This window comes from Malurus melanocephalus, unplaced genomic scaffold, assembly GCF_030028575.1.
Source record: "Malurus melanocephalus ecotype Western Australia unplaced genomic scaffold, MMel_1.1 scaffold_996, whole genome shotgun sequence".
NCBI lineage: Eukaryota > Metazoa > Chordata > Aves > Passeriformes > Maluridae > Malurus > Malurus melanocephalus.
This window is the reverse complement of record NW_026624228.1, coordinates 82205-101393: the sequence shown is the minus strand read 5'-3', so window position 1 is coordinate 101393 and position 19189 is coordinate 82205. Positions and strand designations below refer to the sequence as shown.

Here is a 19189-nt window from a genome sequence, read left to right as displayed (position 1 = left end):
ATCACGATGGCAACATGTTCAAAAATGCATTTTTAATGGACATTTTGTCATTTGTTTGATACTCAAGTGTCTGGGAATTCAACGTGGCAAACTGGGGAGCAGGGTTGTTCTAGCCCTGGCTCTGTCCCAGCCCTGGCTCTGTCCCCCTGTCCCTGTGCTCTGGACAGAGCCACAGCTGCAGGAAGCTTTATGTGGGTTTRGGRTGATGCTGTGGCTGAAGARCAGGATGGATGTTGCTCTTTGGTGGGATTTTATTCTTTCTGGGTTATTCCTTGCCTGTGAAACAGGTCCTGTCTGCCACTGCAGGATCCAGTTTGGAGYTGGCCTCTTCTCCCAGGAAACAAGTGATGGGATGAGAGGAAACAGCCCCAGGCTGTGCCAGGGGAGGTTCAGGTTGGAAATCAGGAGGAATTTCTTCCTGGAAAGAACTGTCAGGCAGTGGAAGGGGAGGTGGTGGCGTCCCCATCCCTGGAGGTGTCCAAGGAACAACTGGATGTGGCACTCAGTGCTCTGGGCTGGGGACAAGGTGGGGATTGATCACAGGTTGAACTGGGTGCTCTGGGAGGTCTTTTCCAAGCTCAGTGATTCCATGTGTGATGCCTTTTTTACTCACTGGGAAGGTGGCAGGAGCTTTTCCCATGTCTGAGGGTGGTCTGCCATCCAGGGCTTGGGAGGGGGTTTATCCCTTGGGAAGTGCCTCATCTTTCCCCCCCACAATGAAAAGATCCTTTTGATGTCTGACCTCTCTTTTCCTCTCTCCAACAGACGGTTGATGATGAGGCGATGGCAGCATAAATGAAGATCAAGTAAGGAAGGCAGAACGATGCCCAAGGGTGGGTGTTCTAAAACACCACAGTCAGAAGATTTCTCTCTCAGCAACGACATGGTGGAGAAACAAACGGGGAAAAAGGTAATGTGTTTGTGCCACCTGCCTTGCTCTGAGGATGCTGCTCTGTGAACCTGGAGTGTTAAAGTTGATGTTTTGGTGCTCTGCCAGCTGATGGGGTCCAGTTTTATTTCCCTGTGGCTGTGCTCCTTCCCAGGAAGGGCTGTGCCCACCTGCACCCCACTCAGCTGAGAACAGGAGGTGCTTTGGAAAAGTCTGTTTTGTAAGTTTTGTGTGGTTTTTGGAGTTTCTGCACTAAGTTGCAGAAGCCCCAATTGCTGTGGTGATGGTTCAAATGTGTGTTGGGTGAGGGAGGAGCTTCTCCTCCTCTGGATGGAAATTCAGGTCCTTGTSAGCTCGGCTGGTCTGGCTTCCCCCAGCAGCACGGCTGGACCAAGCTCAGCCCGGGAGTTGCTCTGCTGAAATTGCTGCTTCTGAGGGTTGATTTGAGGTGTTGTCTGGTTTTTGGCATGGCTTAGGTGAAACTGCTGAGATGAAATCTGAGTTTGAGGATAAATACCTTTATACTTCTCCTCTTCATCTGGTTTTGCTCCAGGCATGAGCTCAGCCTCCTCTCATTCAGCTTTTCCCCCCCTTCTCAGTATCAGTCATTTCCAGTCAATAGTTGTGGAGAAAACTGTGTGCAAATGTTACCTTTAAATAAACATGAAAACCTACATCTACTGAATTTTGCTGAGGAACAAATCTCATGCRCTTCCCTTTCATCTCCTTGCTCCAGTTTCTCAGCATTCCCCGGGGAGTTTCTGCCAGGCCCTGGGAGCTGAGGCTGAGCATGGTGAGCYTCAGCTCCATCACTTTCCCTGCAATCCCACCACGGTGATGGCAGTAACTCCTCGTATTATTGAGGAAAGGAGGAAAATACAAACTAACCAGCAGGAAAATCCCAGGCAGRATTTGGTTATGGAGCCACCTCGGTGGCATCATTCTCCTTTCTGTGTCACTGCATGTGCAGGTTGGTGTAGGGATGTTGTGGGCACAGTGTGGGGCTTCTGGGAGGGGGCAAAATCCAGGATTAGGGGTGTTGGAGGGGGAACAGTTGCCCAGTAGCTTCGGGAAGATGCCAGCGTTCACCCTGGCAGAGGAGGCTGTGCCTGGCAGTGCAGGGTATGTAAATACGGGCTCRCTCTGCGCTGGGTAAGAAGCTTAATGCTGGCGCAGGTGCTTGGGGAGGGAGAGGATCAGTTGGAATATGAATCAGCTCCCATTTTATTTCATCCACTCCCGGCAGCTTAAAGGCTGCGTGTTATTTACAGAGCAGGTTTGGCGAGCGGCGCGGGGCACGCCGGGAAGCGGAGTTATCTCCCGCTGGCTAAATAACTAGGACACAATTCCTGCCTCCCATTCAGRGGCACGGCCTGCCGAGAGTGGCACCGAAAGGGGACGGGGCAGAGTTCCTGCTCCTTTAATTCTGCCTTTTTCAACACAGGAGACGCTCGCAGGCTCTTGAGCTGCAGCCGGAGTGGCTTTGGCCCTGATTGTGGTTAATTCTGAAGCTGAGCTGGAGCAGTGACTCAGGGGAAGAGCACTCCGACCTCCTCCCTGCAGACGCTGTTGTACCTGCCTGTCAGCAGCCGCTGCCTTGCATTTATCTTGCCTTTGTCAACACGCTCAGAGGCCCGGGCTGGGACTTGGCACAGCTTCCCTCTGCCCGGCTGCAGAGGGAGGGCAGCGCCCGGGTCAGGCACGGGGACCTACCATGGGCACAGGAGAGCGTGGCAAAGTGGTGCCAACCGAGTGTTTTCATGTGACCTTAATATGGGTAGTTGATTTGGCATTAATTGGGCTTTCCATGCCCAGGCTCTGCAGCTCTGGGAGATGGAGGGGGGTCCTGCTGCTGTGGGGGCTGAGTGCTGCAGGGACAGGGGGCTGAAGTAGGGGAGGATTAGATGGGATACTGGGAAGGAATTCTTCTCTGTGAGGGCACAGGGTGCCCAGAGCAGCTGTGGCTGCCCCTGGATCCCTGGCAGTGCCCAAGGCCAGGCTGGATGGGGTTTGGAGCACCCTGGGACAGTGGAAGTGTCCCTGCCCATGGCAGGGGTGGGATGGGATGAGCTTTAAAGTCTCTTCCCACCCAAACCATTCCAGGATTCTGTGATCACCAACTTTGGAACCTGAGCTTTGTGCTTGACCCCCTCTGAGCCTGTAGCTGCTCTCAGGTGAGCTGTGGTGTTCCAGAGCCCTCCTGCTCTGAGGAGGAGGCTGTGAGCAGATCTCGCCCCTGGCTCTCTGCTCCCTGCCCTCCACAGGGAGGATTTAGGAACTCGTGGAGTGCAGAGGTTTAAGGAGCGTGTTGGAGGGTGTTGGGTGCTCTGTGGCATTGATGAGGAGCTGTTCTCCCTGGGTTAGTGGAGCCCTTATAAGGCTGCACAAGCCTGCCCAGGGCGGGCTCTGCTCCTCCTGCTCCCTGCAGCCTGAAGGCTTTTGTAAAATCTGCATGCCATATATGAATAATTCTCCTTTCTGGTCTAGATCCACAGATCCCCGTAGCAGGAGGAGATTACTCATGACTTAGGCTGAGCAGAGCTGCACAGCAAGAGTTATATCAGTTGTGGAAAGCATTTCCTGATGGGCCTGGCCTGGCTGCGTGGTTACACCGTGTGCTCGGCACAGCCTTTGCCTCTTTATGGGGAAATGCTCCCTCTTGCATAGTCAAAAGTGCATTTTTGCTGCAGTGAGCACCAAGCAGAACCACGCTTCGCTTTTTGCTTGTMGGAGCTGGCAGAGGTTAAAAAAACTTGAGGTTTTTCTCCTTCCTCTTCTCCCCTTTTCAGAAAAGGGAACATAGTCCTTGTTTGTAGTTCTTCATGCAAACTGTTGTGCTGTCAGAGCTTTCCTGACTGGATGAGTGAGTGCTGGGCTCTCTGTCCAGCACAGAGTTACCCACCAGGGTGTGAAAACTGTAGAAGCATCTGGGTGACTGAAGAGATGACATTTCAGTGAAGTTAATCAGCCSGTGCTCATCACAGGGTCATATTTCCTACAAACTCCTGTGCCTCAGGCTCCTGGAAACAGGGCTTCAGCTCCTCCATTCATCACGTGTTTTATTGCAGCATTGATAACAAAATAAATTCAGACTTTTTGGAACTTTGTGTGTGTGTGTTGTACTCTGGCTTAGGAAAGGCTACGAGGGGCCCAAATTCAGGGAATTATTTGGTGTTTTCCAGTTGCTTTTTGGGTAAAACTGCATCCATTCCTTGCTGTAATGCAGGGTGGGAACTTTCTGGCCCTTCTCCCTTCTTGCTGGCAGATCCTGGTCAGGACAGACCCCCTGGTGCAGAGAAGGTCCCAAATGGCAGCGTTTGCTTTTTCCAGTGTGGGTTGTTTGCCCACAGCAGGAGTTTGATGTGGGGCATTGGAGCCCTCCTGGGCTGCTCCTCCCAGGCTGCCAGTGCTGGTTTTGTTCCTTACTGCCTAATTATTACTGACATCACAACCTGAAATGCTTGGAGCTCATTTTGGAGAACAAAGGGCTTTGGGGATTTCCATGGCTGGCACTGAAAGGCTCTGCATAAGCACTGGGCTGAGAGTCAGGTTCTGTGTGAGCGAGGTGATGGGGCTGGAAACACGGATTTCTTTGCATGGGTTTGKAATTGTTTGGGTTGGAAGGGACCTTAAAGCTCATCTCATCCTTTCCACTAAACCRGATTGCTCAGAGCCCCATCTGAATGGCTCTGTCTTGCAGAAATCTGTATCAAAAAGCCTCAGGGTTGTTTTTGCTCAGAGAACTGGCCCTTGGCCAGTTTGTGTGTCACGAATGCTCTCAGGCTCTGTGGTGCTGATGGCAGAAGCTGTTCCATGCCCACCTCACTCTGGGTGGTTCTGGGGCTGGTTCTTGGTGGGTTTGTGCTCCAGACACAGCAGAGGGCAGCTGGTGAAGGATCTCCACCCTTGTGCAGGAGGAGCTCAAGGTGGGCTCTGTTACTCATCCAGTAACTCTTACTGCAATGTGATGTGTCAGGAGGGGATTTTGTTAACACCTACAAAGGGGAACTTGTGCTGCTGCTGGGCTCTCGACTCTTCCCCATCCCCAGACTCCTGTCCCAGCCTTGGGCAGCCCCAGCTCTTACACAGGGGTTTTCATACTGGTTTCTCTGCAATGTCAGGCCGGGTTGGATGTGCTCTAAGCAGCCTGATCTAGTGGGAGGTGTCCCTGCCCAAGGCAAAAAGAGTTGGGATGAGATGAGCTTTGAGGTCCTTTCCAACCCAAACCATTCCAAGATCCCATGATTTTAATTTGGATTTATTCCATTTGTGAAACCTGATTCTGCCGAGTCTGAGCTTACTTTAAACATGACAAGACCTAAAAATGAAACCAGGTTTTACTCCAGTAAAGGACGACAATTCTGCATTACAGAATTGGAAATAATTAGGGWAGTAAAGCTTAAAGTAAGAAAATGAAAACTTTGAGGAATTGGACTCTCCARCTGCCTTGATGTTCCACCCGCTGCTGCAGGCATCCCCAGCAAGGCGCTGCTTTCCAGGGGGAAGCAAAGTCTGGATCTTCCTTGCTCCAATTAGTAGGAAAGGTTATCGTTGTGCTTCTGTAGGAATTAATCTTCAAAGCGGTGCCTTGGCTCTGTGCTGTGTGATTGTGCTGACCCGACTGGATCTGCAGCTCCCAGCGCTGGGGGGGATGCAAAGGGAGCTSTGCCCGAGCGTGCCCGGGCTGGGGTTCACATGGGCACTGCCAGGGCTCCCCCTCTGCTCTGCAAARGGCTTGCTCATCATTCCTCTGCTTTGTTTCTCCTCCAGCAGGGAGATTTTAGCAACATGGCAGTATTTATGAACTGACAGAGGATGGGTTAGGCGGGATATTGGGGAGGAATTGTTCCCTGGGAGGGTGGCAGGCCCTGGCACAGGGTGCCCCCTGGATCCCTGGAAGTGTCCAAGGCCAGGTTGGACAGAGCTTTGAGCACCCTGGGTTCATTTAAGATGTCCCTGTCCATAGCAGGGGGTGGCACTGAATAATCTTCAAGGTCCCTTCCAACCCCAAACAATTCCAGGATTCAAACTTTCTAGAATGAGCTGYATTTTTATCTTTCCTGTCCTTTTTCTCACTCCTGAGTTGAGTGAGATTTAGAGATCCTGGGCAGCAATAATTCAGCAGAAAACTTGCCTGGATGTGTAAGAGCATCATCCTTGAACTCTGACAGCCCTGACTGCTTCACAGTGCAGGAACCTCACAGACCTGTGTGTTAAAAGTGTTCAGAGATGCCTTTTGTTCAATTCRATGTAAGGAAAAGTTCAGGATGTGGGTGGCCACTGTGGGAAAAGGTGCATTATTTATTTGGTGGCTTTTTTTTTCAGGAAACATACACATTTTATTTTATTCTTTTGATAAAATATTTCATAGAATCATAGAACTAGGACAGACCAGGGTACCTGCTYACAGCACAACATTCCTGGCAGGTGAGAGGAGCTCCCTGGCCTCACTGCCACCTCAGAGCAGTAGAAATGGCATCATTTGTTATTCCAAACTATTTTTGTTCACCTCAGAAAAAAAATAAGTCAAAAGGTTTTCAATGTGGAGGGTTTAAAGGAAATGCTGGAGTGTTTATTTTGGCTGTGGGGTCTCTGTGCTGTCGCTCCAGGGCTGGTGCTCTGTGGCTGTTCTGGAGCAGGGCTGCCCTTCCTGGGGCTCGGAACGTGCTTTGGCTGCCTCCCACCACARAGCTCTGTCAGGCAGGTTTGTTGCTCTTGCTTTACCAAAAAAGGGATTCCCCAACCCATTTCCTCCATCCTGTGGAGCGCATCGAGGGGAGGGCGGCCCCGGGGCTGTCACGCTGCCTGTGGCCAGGGACGTGCAAACACATCCCCCTGGGGCGAGTCAGGGCTTTCTCTGCTTCTGTGGGTGAAATTCGGGCTCCAAACACGCAGAAAGGGGCAGGAGCGATGTCCAAAGTGACAGTGACACCACTGTCCTGTGACTGCTGGGCCACCAGCCCCAGCCAGCGGGGCTGTGCCTCTCTAAACAAGGGAATGCTCTTAAACTGGCTGCTCGGAGCTCCCAGCCATGCTCTGGCATGATTTCGTGTGCTGAGGTTCTGGTATTTAGTCTAACTCTGCCTCTGAAGCGCACAGTCTGGGTTTTGCTGGGTTGTTGAAAGCAGATCTGTCACAAAGCCGCTTGTGCTGCTCTTGTTGTTCGGGCAGGGCCACAGTGGTCAGTCCAGAACTGCTCATTTAAAATAATCCTGTTCCTCACACACAAAAAAACACAGGGCATGACCTTGGGCATGCTGAACTYCTGGAGCTTGAGCTGGGAGCCAGCTCTCCCTGGTCATGTGAAAAATCTCACCTGGCTCAATATCTGGAACTTTTGCTTGGGATGTTCCTTCAAAATCTCTTMCTGCTTCTGAGCAGTTTGCAGMATTTCTGYTTCACAGTAAAATCCAAACCAGCCYGAGTAAACAAGAGTGATACAGAGCAGGAATGGGTCATTCTTGTTGTGTGGTCCTGTTCAGAAATCCTCAGATTCCCCCATCCCAGCCCACCTTCCCTCCGTGCCCTCAGCCAGGCACATCCCTGGCCTCACACACAATGTTGGCTTCATTTTTCACATGAATAAGTTGGAATTTGGCACCACACAGTTCCTTTGGTTGGCCTGGCTGTGTTCTGGTGGTGGTACAACTTTATATCTTGGTGGAGGCTGAGCTGGCAAACCCTGCTGCTGGAAATGCACAGCAGAAAGGGAAGGGACACACTGCAGGATTCAGGGAATCGGGTGAGCACAGCCTGRGGAAGGAAAGCTCTTGTTGATCTGYTCTCTTCTCTTTGCAGGATAAAGATAAAGTTTCTCTAACCAAGACTCCAAAGTTGGACCGGAGCGATGGCGGCAAAGAGGTGAAAGAGCGAGCGACCAAACGCAAATTGCCTTTCACTGTCGGAACAAATGGAGATCAAAAGGACTCGGACACAGGTACAGAAATGGCACATTCCACCCTCAGATCCTGGGAGCTGCTGGGGAGCACACGGGATCCATATGGAAGTGTTGTATGGAATTTTGCTGGATTTTTTCCTGGACAAGGGGCTGGGTAACTGCTCTGCTGCACACGTGCACATTGGGCTGGCTGGGTTAAAGTCCTCGTGTTCTTAGTGATGCTTTTGGGTGGACCAAGCTGTGGCTGTGTGAGGAGACCCCCTTCTTTCAGCATTCTCCTTGTTTCTGACTGTCACAGCTCAGGAGCTGTGTCTGGAACAAGCCATGGAGCAGGGCCTKCTTGTGAGAACTTGGAAAATAAGGGAATAAAGCTGAGTAGTGCCTAAAAAAAACCAAATAGAATCTGGTTTGAGGTCAATCTTGTGGCAGAGGAGTGGCTGGTACATGAGCTCCTGGATGGGCTATTGGATTTGTTAGCAATTGGGAAGAGCTGTCACAAAGCTTTGGCATGGAGAAAACGGTGTTGTTTGGTTGTAAGGRGCAGAGCTGTGGATTTCTGGGCAGCAGTTTGTACATTCCTGTACATTCCTGTGAAATCTGCATTTGGAAATGGTTCTGGTCAGGTAAAGCTCAGTGATGGAGTTAAGAGATAAAATGGTCTGAGAGTTGGGAATATGCTTAAAACTGGTACAAAGGCTGTAGTTGGTGTTGCTGAGTGATGATCTGGGATGTGGGATGTGTCTGCTCTGCTTCAGAAGTTGGGAGGGCAGGTTTGGAAGGGTCAGGAGTGCAGCAGCAGCAGGGAGGGCTGTTCCACATGGTGGTGACGTGTCCTGAGGCTGGCCCAGTGTTTCCTGAACTCCCTGTCTGGGGTGAAAGTTTCCAAACATTCATTAATTCTCTTAAATGCGATGGCCATTTGTAGGGTGAAGTTTTGGGTTGCTGTGGTGTCTCCCTTGGGRTGTCACCTTTGGGGGTTAGGGTGGCTGGGGCCAGGCAAAGCTGATTTTCCAGGGCTGGAGCTGCTCTTTGTCACGGGTGTTTGTGCCATGTTCRATTCTGGGTTGAGAGTTGAAGCCCAAACTCGCTGCAGGGCTGTCTGACCCTCGTGACAGCTGGAACRTCACGGCAGGGATCTGCTTTTCCCAGGGCTCTGCTCTCTCTCTCTCTGGCTGCAGAGATGTTGGAAATATTTACGCTGGCAGCAGCCAGAAGAGCAGAGGAGAGCAGAGAGAGCTCTGGGAGAGGCTGTGGCTGCTGGGGAGAAGCAGCAGCCCAGGAGACCCCCCTGCTCTGTTACCCCTGTGCTTTCTGTAGCCCTGTGACTCTTTATCTCCTGACAGGGCTGCTTCTTCCTCTGCAGAGCTCTTCCCCTTCCTCTGCAGAGCTCTTCCCTTTCCTCTGCAGAGCTCTTTCCCTTTCTCTCCAGAGCTCATCCTGCCCTGGGAAGTGGTGAGCCGAGGGGCAGCAGCAACCCAGCTCTCAGGGGAGACCTGGAGAGGGTCATGGCACTCATGGACCCCTTCAGAGACAAACTGGGCTCTCACAAACCCTGGGAAGGTGTGTGGAGGGTGTGGGCCACTCTCACCAACCTGTTTGGTGGGGACTGGGGAGGAAGTGACTCAGCCCCTGGGGTGGAGAGCCCAGCAGGGAGCTGCAAATCAGTGTGCMCAGTCAGACTGGTGCTTAGCAGGAGCCTGTTCCTCCTCCCTGACTCCGTTTGCTCCAGGAATCAGATGCTGGCGATGGGAAAATGCTCGGTGGAGATAGGAAAAGACTKGCTGGCACCTTGCTCTGCTCTTGCACCACCCCAGTGTGACTGCAGGGTGTTTGAAGCCTGTCTGCTCCTCGGCCAGGAGCAGATTCTGGGTTGAGAGTTGGTCGAGGCAGAGGCAGGCACAGACATGTTTGTGGGTGCTCAGAAGCTGAGGGATCCCCTCTGTCTCAATCTGTGCTGGTGGCATCAGTGGGACCTACCCCAGGACACATGTGACATGCAGGGCAGGCTCCTGTCTGGAACAAAGGCTGCTGTGTGCTCACCCTGTGTTCCTGCAGATTGAGAAAGCTGCTGCTGCCTGCTCTGCCCCTCAGCCCTCGGAGGAGCAGGATTGCACCGTGGCTGACCCCRGCTGGTTTATGTAACGTGGTCGTGCTTCCCAGGCTGTGTCCATGGGCTGCTGTGTGTGCGTCAGGGGGTGTGCCAGGATATTCCACAGCCACGTGGAATTCAGCTGGAAGGACGTGGGAGCTGGGAGCTAGCAGAGCTCTCTCTTTGCCTCTAGTGGGGTATTTTTCTCCTCTTCAAATGTTTAAACAATAGCGTCGATCCTCATCTCGATGTGTTGCAGTGATTCATTTTCCTTAGCACGGTGTGTGTTGCTTTCTTCCCCAATGGCTCAGGTTCAACCTTGACGTGGGTGCTCCATATGTGGGGTGAGAAACATCAAATGTGGGTTTGTCTGCATCATATGTGGGGTGAGAAACATCAAATGTGGGTTTATCTGCCGTGGAAGGGCAGCAAAACCCACCCTGGGCAGGTGTGGGGCAGCAGCCAGTGCTGCAGGACAGTTTGGGGGCAGATTTGATATTGGGAAGGGATTCCTCCCTGTGACGGTGGGGAGGCCCTGGCACAGGGTGCCCAGAGAATCCCTGGAAGTGTCCAAGGCCAGTTTGGATGAGGCTTGGAGCACTCTGGGACAGTGGAAGGTGTCCCTGCCATGACAGGGGGTGGGACTGGATGAGCTTTAAGGTCCCTTCCCACCCCAAACATTTCGGGATTCTGTGGTTGGGCTCCCAGAGGTGCTGCTGGCCAGCACTGCTCTGAGTGTATGGTTTGGATATGTTTGGTTCAGAGCTAAATCGTTTAAAATAATCTCTCTCAAAATGGTTTCTAGAGCAACAATTCTGGCTCTCGGGTTCCTCAGAGTTAACTAAATAAACTGTCTTTTGAGAAGAAAAAAAAAAAAGGCATTGAGCCGTGAGCCTCCAGCCTGTGCATGTCACAGCTCCAGCACTGTGGGAGCAGCATCTCTGTGCCTCAGCCTTCTCCTTCCTCGGGTGGAGAGGAAGGTGGCATCTCCCCACATCCCCAGCCACCGAACGGACACGGCCAGCTTTGCTCCCTGCGATGGCAGCGGCGTGTGAGGCTCCAGGAGGGGCTGTGAGCCCGAGGATATGGGGTCATTGTGGTGCTGACAAACACGCAGAGAGGGAGCAGGAGTGAGAAGGGAGCAGGAGTGAGAAGGGAGCAGGAGTGAGAAGGGAGCAGGAGTGAGAAGGGAGCAGTCCTGCTGGGAAGGCACCTGGCAGGAGAGGTGGGCACGGGCGGCTGGCGCAGCGGTGCCGTGGCTGCGGCGCTGAGCCACGGCTGAGTCACGGCTGACTCAACGGCACCAGACTGCCGGCGTGGGGCCGGGCACTCCGCTCCTCCCTCGGGGATGGATCCTCACCAGCAGGGTCCTGGCTGCACATTGGCACAGGTAACACTGCCTGAGAGCAGCTGGGAGGTGCACGRAGAGCAGAATTGGTGTGTCCGCTCCTCCTGCGCGTGGGTTCCTGAGCTGCGTGTCACGCTGTCACTTGAGTCCCTTGGCTCGAGGTGCAGCTCTGCTTTCCAGGCCTTTAGTCATCAGCAGGGAGAGCTGGGGCTCTGTACAAATCTCAGAGCATGCTGAGATAATTTTGGTCTCTGACAGCTCTCCCTGGGAGTTGGGAAGGCCTGAGTGAGGCTGGGTCAAAGCTGGTGGTCCCCGGTAATGCTGGGGGCCCTGCTGTCCTTGGGATCCTGCTCTGTCCCTGGGTGCCCAGCTCCCTCCCTGGGTGTTCCACTCTCTCCCTCTTTGTCCAGTTCCTTCCCTATGTGTTCATCTCCTTCTCTGGCTGCTCTTGGAGGATGAAGGGAGAGACAAACCCCTCCAGCTCTCCAGGCTGGTCTGTGCACATCAACCTCTCCTGGCTCCGAGTGCTGAGAGCCCAGGGCTGATCCTGGGGGTTCATGGCCGGCCAGGGAGGTGCTGTGGTGGACRAGGGCCAGCATGAGTATGGTTGGCAGGAGCTGGCCTTGGAGCTYCAAACTCCTTCTCTCTAATCCCCCGAGGTTGTTACGTGACGCTAATTAGTAGGTTAGAAAATGCTTGATGAATCAGCTGACCCAAACCATCCTCTCGTGGAGCCGGCTGCTGCTTGCCTAATGCCYGAGTGTTTGGAGCGGCACGGCATGGGAACGGGCTCGTTAGTCCTGAGTTGGTGAGGCTGGCSAGGGAACCCGTGAGAAGCAAATTGCTGGCTTATTAAAAAAGGCATCTGCATGGCAAAGTGGTGTTTGTGCCGCTCCTGAGCCTGGCTGCGCTCCGGTGTGTGCAGCTGGGGGCTCGCAGGGGCCGCGCTGCAGCGGGCCTTTCTTTGCTTGTGTCATTTCAATCCTTTTACTAAAATAGTAAGAAACTGTTCTCACCTAGCAACCAGGCAGAGAGTGAATGTCAGAGCTTCTCCCTTCCTAGCTGGGCTCCATAATGCCGGTACAGTGTGGAGAGCCTGGCACACACCAGCCTTCAGATCACCCTGAGAAACTCCCCGTGTGCAGCAGCCATCTGGGAAGGGCTGCGCAGAAAACCAGGTCGTTTTATGACGGGAGCTGCCATAAATCTCCTTCCTCCCCCCTCATCACCTCCTTAACATGCAGAGGGAGAGGTTGCAGTGTGCTGTGTCTCTGTGAACCAAAAATCTATCAATGATGGCTTTTTCCTTAATACAAGAGCTTTTATCAGTGCTGTCTGCAGAGTGTCCTGGCCCCAGCTCCGGGAGGGGAGGGCTGGCCAGAGCCTTCCTCCCCCGTCCTCCCTCCTCCAGCTCTTTCTATTTCGTGGGAAATGAACAGTCTGGACTTGAAAATTGGGCTTGCTCTGAATTACTCACTTTTAACATGGAGATTGTTGCTTCTGATGAAGCCTCTGGGCTCGTCTCACAGCATTTCAGGAGCCGGTGGCCACTGTGAAGGAGCTGCTTTCACACATTAGGGCACAGCTGTGGGGTCTGGCCTGCAAGTGTAGGGAGAGCACCTGGATTTGGATTACACAGCATTAAACCTCTCTAATCAAATTATATTTTAAAATACTGCAKCCAGTGGGTTCAGGAGCTGCAGATCCTCATGCCTGGAGCCCAGCTGAGCAGTGCTATGGTGGGCTCAGCTGCACCAGTGACCTGAGATGGTTATAAAAGGGCTTATTCCTCCTGCTGGCACCTTTCCTCCATCCTTCCCAGCAGTGTGGGATGAAGCTGTGGCTCTGCTCTGCCATCCTTCAGGTTGGGAACGAGCTCCCCACTGTACGGGAGCAGCTCAGGGTGCCTTTGGTCAAGGCAGACCTTGCTGTTCCTCTTGTTTTCCGATTTGCCACTGGGTTCATAAGCCAAATCCCCTCCTGGCTGTGCCCCCTGGTCCACTGGCTCTGCACTGTGTCCCTGACCTGGTGCCACTGTGTCTCCCCAGCCTGAGCCACGCTCCTCTATATTCCTAGGTTCTCCTGCTCACCCTCCTCACTCAGCTCTTTGCCACTCAGTGTTCYCCTGGCCTGTCCTGCTGCCCTCTCTCGTTTGTCCACCTGTGCCAATGGTGCTGCTTCCATTCCATGCCACTCAGCCTGCTTGTCCTTCAGTTCTGGATGCCCAGAGCCTCGCCACGTGGTGGGACCGTGCTRCCGTGAACCTTTCACCTCCTGATTCATTGCCCACCCTGCAGGTGCCCTGTGAGCTGGGAGCACATCCTGGGGCCGTGGTGCGGGGCTGGACCCGCTCTGCCCTGCCCTGAGCCGACACACTCCGAAATGTTCAGTGCCCTCGGAGCTCTGCAGCAGGAATGAGTCACGGTTACGCAGGCTGGGCCGGGCTGGGGGGAGCAGAGCCCGCCTGCTCTCCCGGGGGTGCAGTGCAGTCTCTGTTGCTGTCTGTGCTGCTCTAATTTATTCCTATTGATCTCCTGGCCGTGCRCGCTCGGCGCAGGAGCGGCTGCAAAGCCCCTCTCGCCGGTGAGCCGGGGCTCGGCGTGGCCGTGAGGCACTGAGATGTCRGTTTGGTGCGAGCTGCTGGTTTGGAGATGGTATTTTTCCTCAGGGTTCCACTGTCCGTGCGTGTGTTGTCATGCTGGAGCAGTGGGAGCCGATGCTTTCTGCATTTTGGGGTGTTCTGGGTGCATAAGGGAGCGAGGCGTCCCCACACTGGAGAAACCTCCAAGAGGTTTTCCATCACTGCCCTGCTCTCCTTCCTTCCCTGCCCCTCSGTTTCAGCCGGGGCTGGGTTCAGCCTGTGTGTGCAGAGCCAGCCCAGCAGCRCTGAATCCCTCTCAGTCTGCCCTGAAATCGCTGTGGAGCTGCTTCCAGCAGCCCTGGATTTGTGCTCCCCATTGCAGCAGTGCCCAGAGTCTCGTGTGGGCACGAGGACCATTGCAGGCTAAAGCTCAAAGCCCTTTGTCCAGGGAATCTGGGGAATCTGCTCCTGCTCTGCCTGTGCAGCCTCTCGGGCTCCGTATGATGAAAGGCAGGAGCAGTTCCCGGCTCAGCTCCTGCTTTCCCCTTTAAGCCTGCGCACGCGGTTCCTGCTGGCGTCAGCGTGAGGGAAGAGCCGAGCAGGATCCCCGAATTAAACCAGGGCTGATGCTCAGGAGGTTTGCAGAAGGGCTGAAGCAAGCAGCAAACGAGCTGCTTTAAAAATAGCTGCATGGAGGTGTGGCTGATGGCGGGCTCCTGGAGCATCCGTGGGCTGCCGTGGTCTTCCATCCCCTGGGATCCGAGTGCACGGTGCAGCCGAGCAGCACTGGGGGCTCCCTGCCTGCACACCCCCCARTCTCTGGGGTTTGGGTTTGCTGAAGGGGTTTTTGTGTGAGATAAGCTTTATTTCTGTCTGCTGAGGTGGGTAACAGGGAGAGTTTCTCTCCGTTCTGTCATGTTGCTGCAAGCTGTTCCAGAGGTGTGGTTAATTGAGGCACAGGAGCAGCCTGCAGGAGCCAGTGAGCGGAGATCTCTATGCAGGGACACTTTTAAATCTGCTGAAAATGTGATTCTGAGTAAAACCCTCTGCGCTGAAATACTGCACACATGCAGCTTTGTGAATCTGGGACCAGCCAGGGCTGYGAGAGCCAGCCCAGGGCAGAGCAGGACCCTCACTCTGCTGAGCTCAGGATGGGAGGCAGATGCTGGGAGCAGCTCCATCTCCATCCTCCTGCTCGTGTTTCAAACCCACCCAGGGCTTTGCTTATGTGGTCCCTCCTCACTGTGCCATGCAGGGCTGCCACACTGCCCACACTGGGGCYGTAGAATCACAGAATCCTGGAGTGCTTTGCRTTGGAAGGGAATTTAAAGCTCATCTCCACCCTCTGCCATGGGCAAGRACACCTTCCACTGGACCAGGTGTGACAATCCACCCACACCAGGTTGCTCCAGGTCCCATCCCACCGGGAAGCACGAGCCCGAGTCCTCGGCTGCCTCCCTCAGCGAGCGAGAACGCGGCAGTCGCTTTCCAATTTATTTTTATCTTGTTGATCACATGCTTTGTAATGTTAAATGTTCTGTGGAGGAGGAAATTTCTGCAACTGCAGAATGAATAGGAGTTTAGGGGGTTTCGGTTGAACTTGATAATCAATTTTTGCAAATCCCAGGCTCGTGCTGACAACCTGCAGCAGCCAAGGGATATTAATGAAAATGTTCCCATTCTAATTGTGGCTCCGTACGTGCRGAGCAGCCCTGGGCATCGTGTGCTTCAGGGACACTGCCTGGTGGCACCAGCCAAGATGTGACCCTTGAGCATCTTTGTGCCTGGCTTTGGGGCATGGCTGGGTGTGACCAYGGCTGTGAGAAGCCAGGCCTGGCTGAGCAGGGTTTAAGCAGCTTGCAGCAGCAGCTCAGAGTCTCAGGAGGAGCAGGGAGGTGCTGCACACWTGGATCAGGTGTCCCTGTGTCCCCTGGCAGGACGCAGTGCGCAGCAGCGTGGCTCCTGGAGCCACACCGGCAGARCTGTCTTCCCGTAAGCACTCTGGGTTTAATTTTATTTTAAGCCATTAAAAAGCTGCCCACTGTCCTGTGATCTGATTTCATCTTCCAGCTCTGTTGCAGCTGCCAGGATGACCAGAATGTGGTTTCAGAGGAGTAGGCTGGGATTCACCTTCAATGCAGACATGTTTCCAGGGCTTGTATTTCACAGAATCACAGAATGGTTTGKGTTGGAAAGGACCTCAAGGTTCATCTTGTMCCARCCCTGCCATKGCARGGRCAYCTTCCACTGTCCAGGCTGCTCCAAGCCCAGTYCAGCYTGGCCTTGGACATTCCCAGGGATGGAGCAGCCACAGCTTCTCTGGGCARTGAGCAGACGGCTTTGAAGAGGGATGGCCATGCTCCTGGTTGAGAGGTTCCCTGGAACAATCGTTATTTCTTAAATGTACGGGATCCTGGGAGCAGGGCTAGATGGAAATCATCTGCCCCAGGTGGCACCTGAGCAGCAGGGGTTGGCAGCTCTGTGCACCGTGCCCAGAAAAGGTTTCTGGAGTTGGCTGTGCCTGAGCCGTGGGAGCTGCGAGCGGCAGGAGCGGAACATCACCACACACTGCTGCCCTCGTCTGCCGGAGCCTTYCCCTCGGCTGCAGCGGTGGGTGAAGGAGGAAACCCGTGCTGTGGTGCAGAGTCTGGTGGCCGGGGGTGACCCCGTCCGTTGGTGCTTCCACCTGACCCGCTGGACTTTGCACGGAGGCACCGCAGCTCCGTCCCACTGGCCGTGTGCCCGTGACCCACATCGAGTGTGACAGATGGGGCTGGCTGAGCAGAGCTGGGGGACATGGTTGGGTTTTATTGCAATAAAGGTASTGAGGCTCCTCCAGCTTGCCCAGAGCGGCTGCAGCTGCCTCTGCATCCCTGGMAGTGCCCAAGGCCAGGYTGGATGGGGCTTGGAGCAGCCTGGGACAGTGGAAGGTGTCCCTGCCCTGGCAGGGGTGGCACTGGATGGGCTTTAAGGTCCCTTCCAGCCCAGCCATTCCATGGTTCTGTGACTGTGGTGTGGCTGTGGTTCTCTGGACCCACTGGAGATGGTGCAGCAGAATGTGACAAATCCCAGCTTTGGGGTCCCTCAGCAGGAGCTGCCTTTGCAGCTGGATGATTTAGGAGSTGAAGTATCAAACTGGGATTTGGGATGACAAGCCAGGCGCTTCTGGGGCTTCTTCCCCCCTCTTTCCCTCATGTTTGTTTGGGATTTTTTTAGAAGATTGCAGAAGGTGGGTGCTCTGGGCCGGGTGGGAGCAACCACTTTGGGAAGAGAGGACCAGCCTGGTGCTGTCCACACCTGTTTGGCTGCAGTCTCCTTGCTTTGATGATGATGATGGTGATGATGATGATGATGATGATGATGATGGCTGTGATGGCAACATTTCCGAGCTGTCAGCCTGTATCTTTCAGCTCTCCCTTGCTGGGAACTGTTAATACCATGCTCAGAAAGGAACGTGGCTTTCAGCTGCGGTGACGTTGATGGCCTGTGTCTGTGTCCTGGTCCCACAGAGAAGCAGGGTCCCGAGCGGAAGAGGATTAAAAAGGAGCCCGCCACCAGGAAGCCTGGCCTGCTCTTCGGCATGGGCCTCTCGGGGATCCGGGCCGGGTACCCGCTCTCCGAGCGCCAGCAAGTCGCTCTCCTCATGCAGATGACAGCAGAAGAGTCTGCAAACAGCCCAGGTGAGCCTGGMCACTGGGTTTGTCCCCAGGGGTGGGTGTATGGGCGAGAGGCTCCTAAATGCCCGAATTCCCAGTTCCTGGTGTCCCCAGGGTGCTCAGGCAGAGCAGCAGGGCTGAGCCACCACCCCTGGCGTGGTGCAGGAGTCTGGTTTGCTGCTCTGTGGGGTCTCACTGCTCCCTCAGGTGACTCCACATTTACGCATGGCTCTGGCTGCCCTTCCTTTGTCCAGTGTCCCTTGAGCCCAGTCCAGGCCTGGACCAAGCCCACTCTGGCTGCTCATTTGGAGCTTGGGTTCTGCAGGAGCCTCCTCCACCTCAGCTCCATGTTTCCCACCGGCCTCTCCAGCTATCTCGGTGAAAGGATTGTAAATAAAGACAAAATATCATCCTCCGTAGGTTTTTTATGTTCCTTCTCATGGCAGGGGATAAGATGTGTAACTACCACAGCTGTAACTCGAGATGTGGAGCAGCTGGAATGTGTTTACCACGGGTTTTGTTTTAGTCATTTTTATCTGTCACAAGCGTCCCCCCCCACCCCGGGTTTTTGGAGGCTCTGTGCTATCCATGTGCTCACATCCGCATCCTACACACAGCTTTTAGCCAAAAAAACCCCAATCTCACTACTTATATTGCTGTTATTTGTGAAAACCRAAAGGGAGAAAGCTGCAGAATGTTGAGAGCATTCCAGTGTTCTCCCAGGAAATGCACAGTCTCCTTCCAAGGCAGTCAGATCTCACATGTGCGTGGTAAAAGGCCACTTCCCTTGGGAATTGAGGTTTGGGGGTGAGGAGCTGCATTGTGCGCTCCCGAATCACGGGATTGCCCGGTGTTTGCCAGCAGTGCAGCTCTGCAGTGGGAACCCGCGGCTCCCATCTCCGTGGGACACACACAGGCTGCTCTGTTCATCCAGCTCCAGCCCTGGGCTGCCTCTCGCTGCCTTGCTGGGAATATTTCGGGAATATTTCGGGAACAGCCGAGTCGAACCGCGATGCACGAGCTCCCTCTAAGGGCTCAGGAATTCCTTGGCATTCCTTGCTGACGCTGYTTCTCTCCTCCCTGCAGTTGACACAACACCAAAGCATCCCTCTCAGTCTACAGTTTGTCAGAAGGGAACTCCCAACTCTGCCTCCAAAACCAAAGATAAAGTAAATAAGAGAAACGAGCGAGGAGAGACTCGGCTGCATCGCGCTGCCATCCGCGGGGACGCCCGGCGCATCAAGGAGCTCATCATCGAGGGTGCAGATGTCAATGTGAAGGATTTTGCAGGTAACAGCTCAGGAATCCCAGCTTCTTCCCACCTTGGTTGCATGTTCCACCTCCAGGAATGACTCCAACCAGAAAAAGGGGTTTGTTTCTGATATGGGTTTGTGCCTTGGAAAGAGGGCATTTGCCAGAAATTGTGATTTTGCTCTTGGAAGAGGAAAAAGGTTTTTTGCCCTTCTAAAAAAAACCAAAAAACAACAACAACAAAAAGCCACATTAAAAAAACCACAAAGGATCAGTTCTCTTGCTGGAGTTTGGAAGCAGAATTCCCAGGCTGTCCAGTCTGCTTGAGGTGGTGAAGCTGGGCTGGGCAGAATYCAGAGAATCCTTGGAGCTGTTGTGGCTCCACACACCAAAACTGTGACCAGGCCCCTCCGGACCATTTCCTCCTGCCTTTCCAGGGCGGTGCTGTGTTGGAAGTTTGGAGTGGGATTTGCAAAG

General features: G+C 53.9%; 1 protein-coding gene across 1 annotated transcript in view; it reads left to right on the top strand.

Annotated features, from left to right (window-relative positions):
- The first annotated feature begins 737 nt into the window (after positions 1-737).
- Positions 738-19189, top strand: part of ANKRD11 (ankyrin repeat domain containing 11) — a 31981-nt gene continuing 13529 nt past the window's right edge. The window contains exons 1-4 of the mRNA XM_057386564.1: positions 738-910; positions 7688-7826; positions 17315-17485; positions 18548-18751. Of these exons, the coding sequence (XP_057242547.1) occupies positions 824-910; positions 7688-7826; positions 17315-17485; positions 18548-18751 (601 nt within the window). The 5' untranslated portion in view covers positions 738-823. The remainder of the gene's footprint in view (positions 911-7687; positions 7827-17314; positions 17486-18547; positions 18752-19189) is intronic.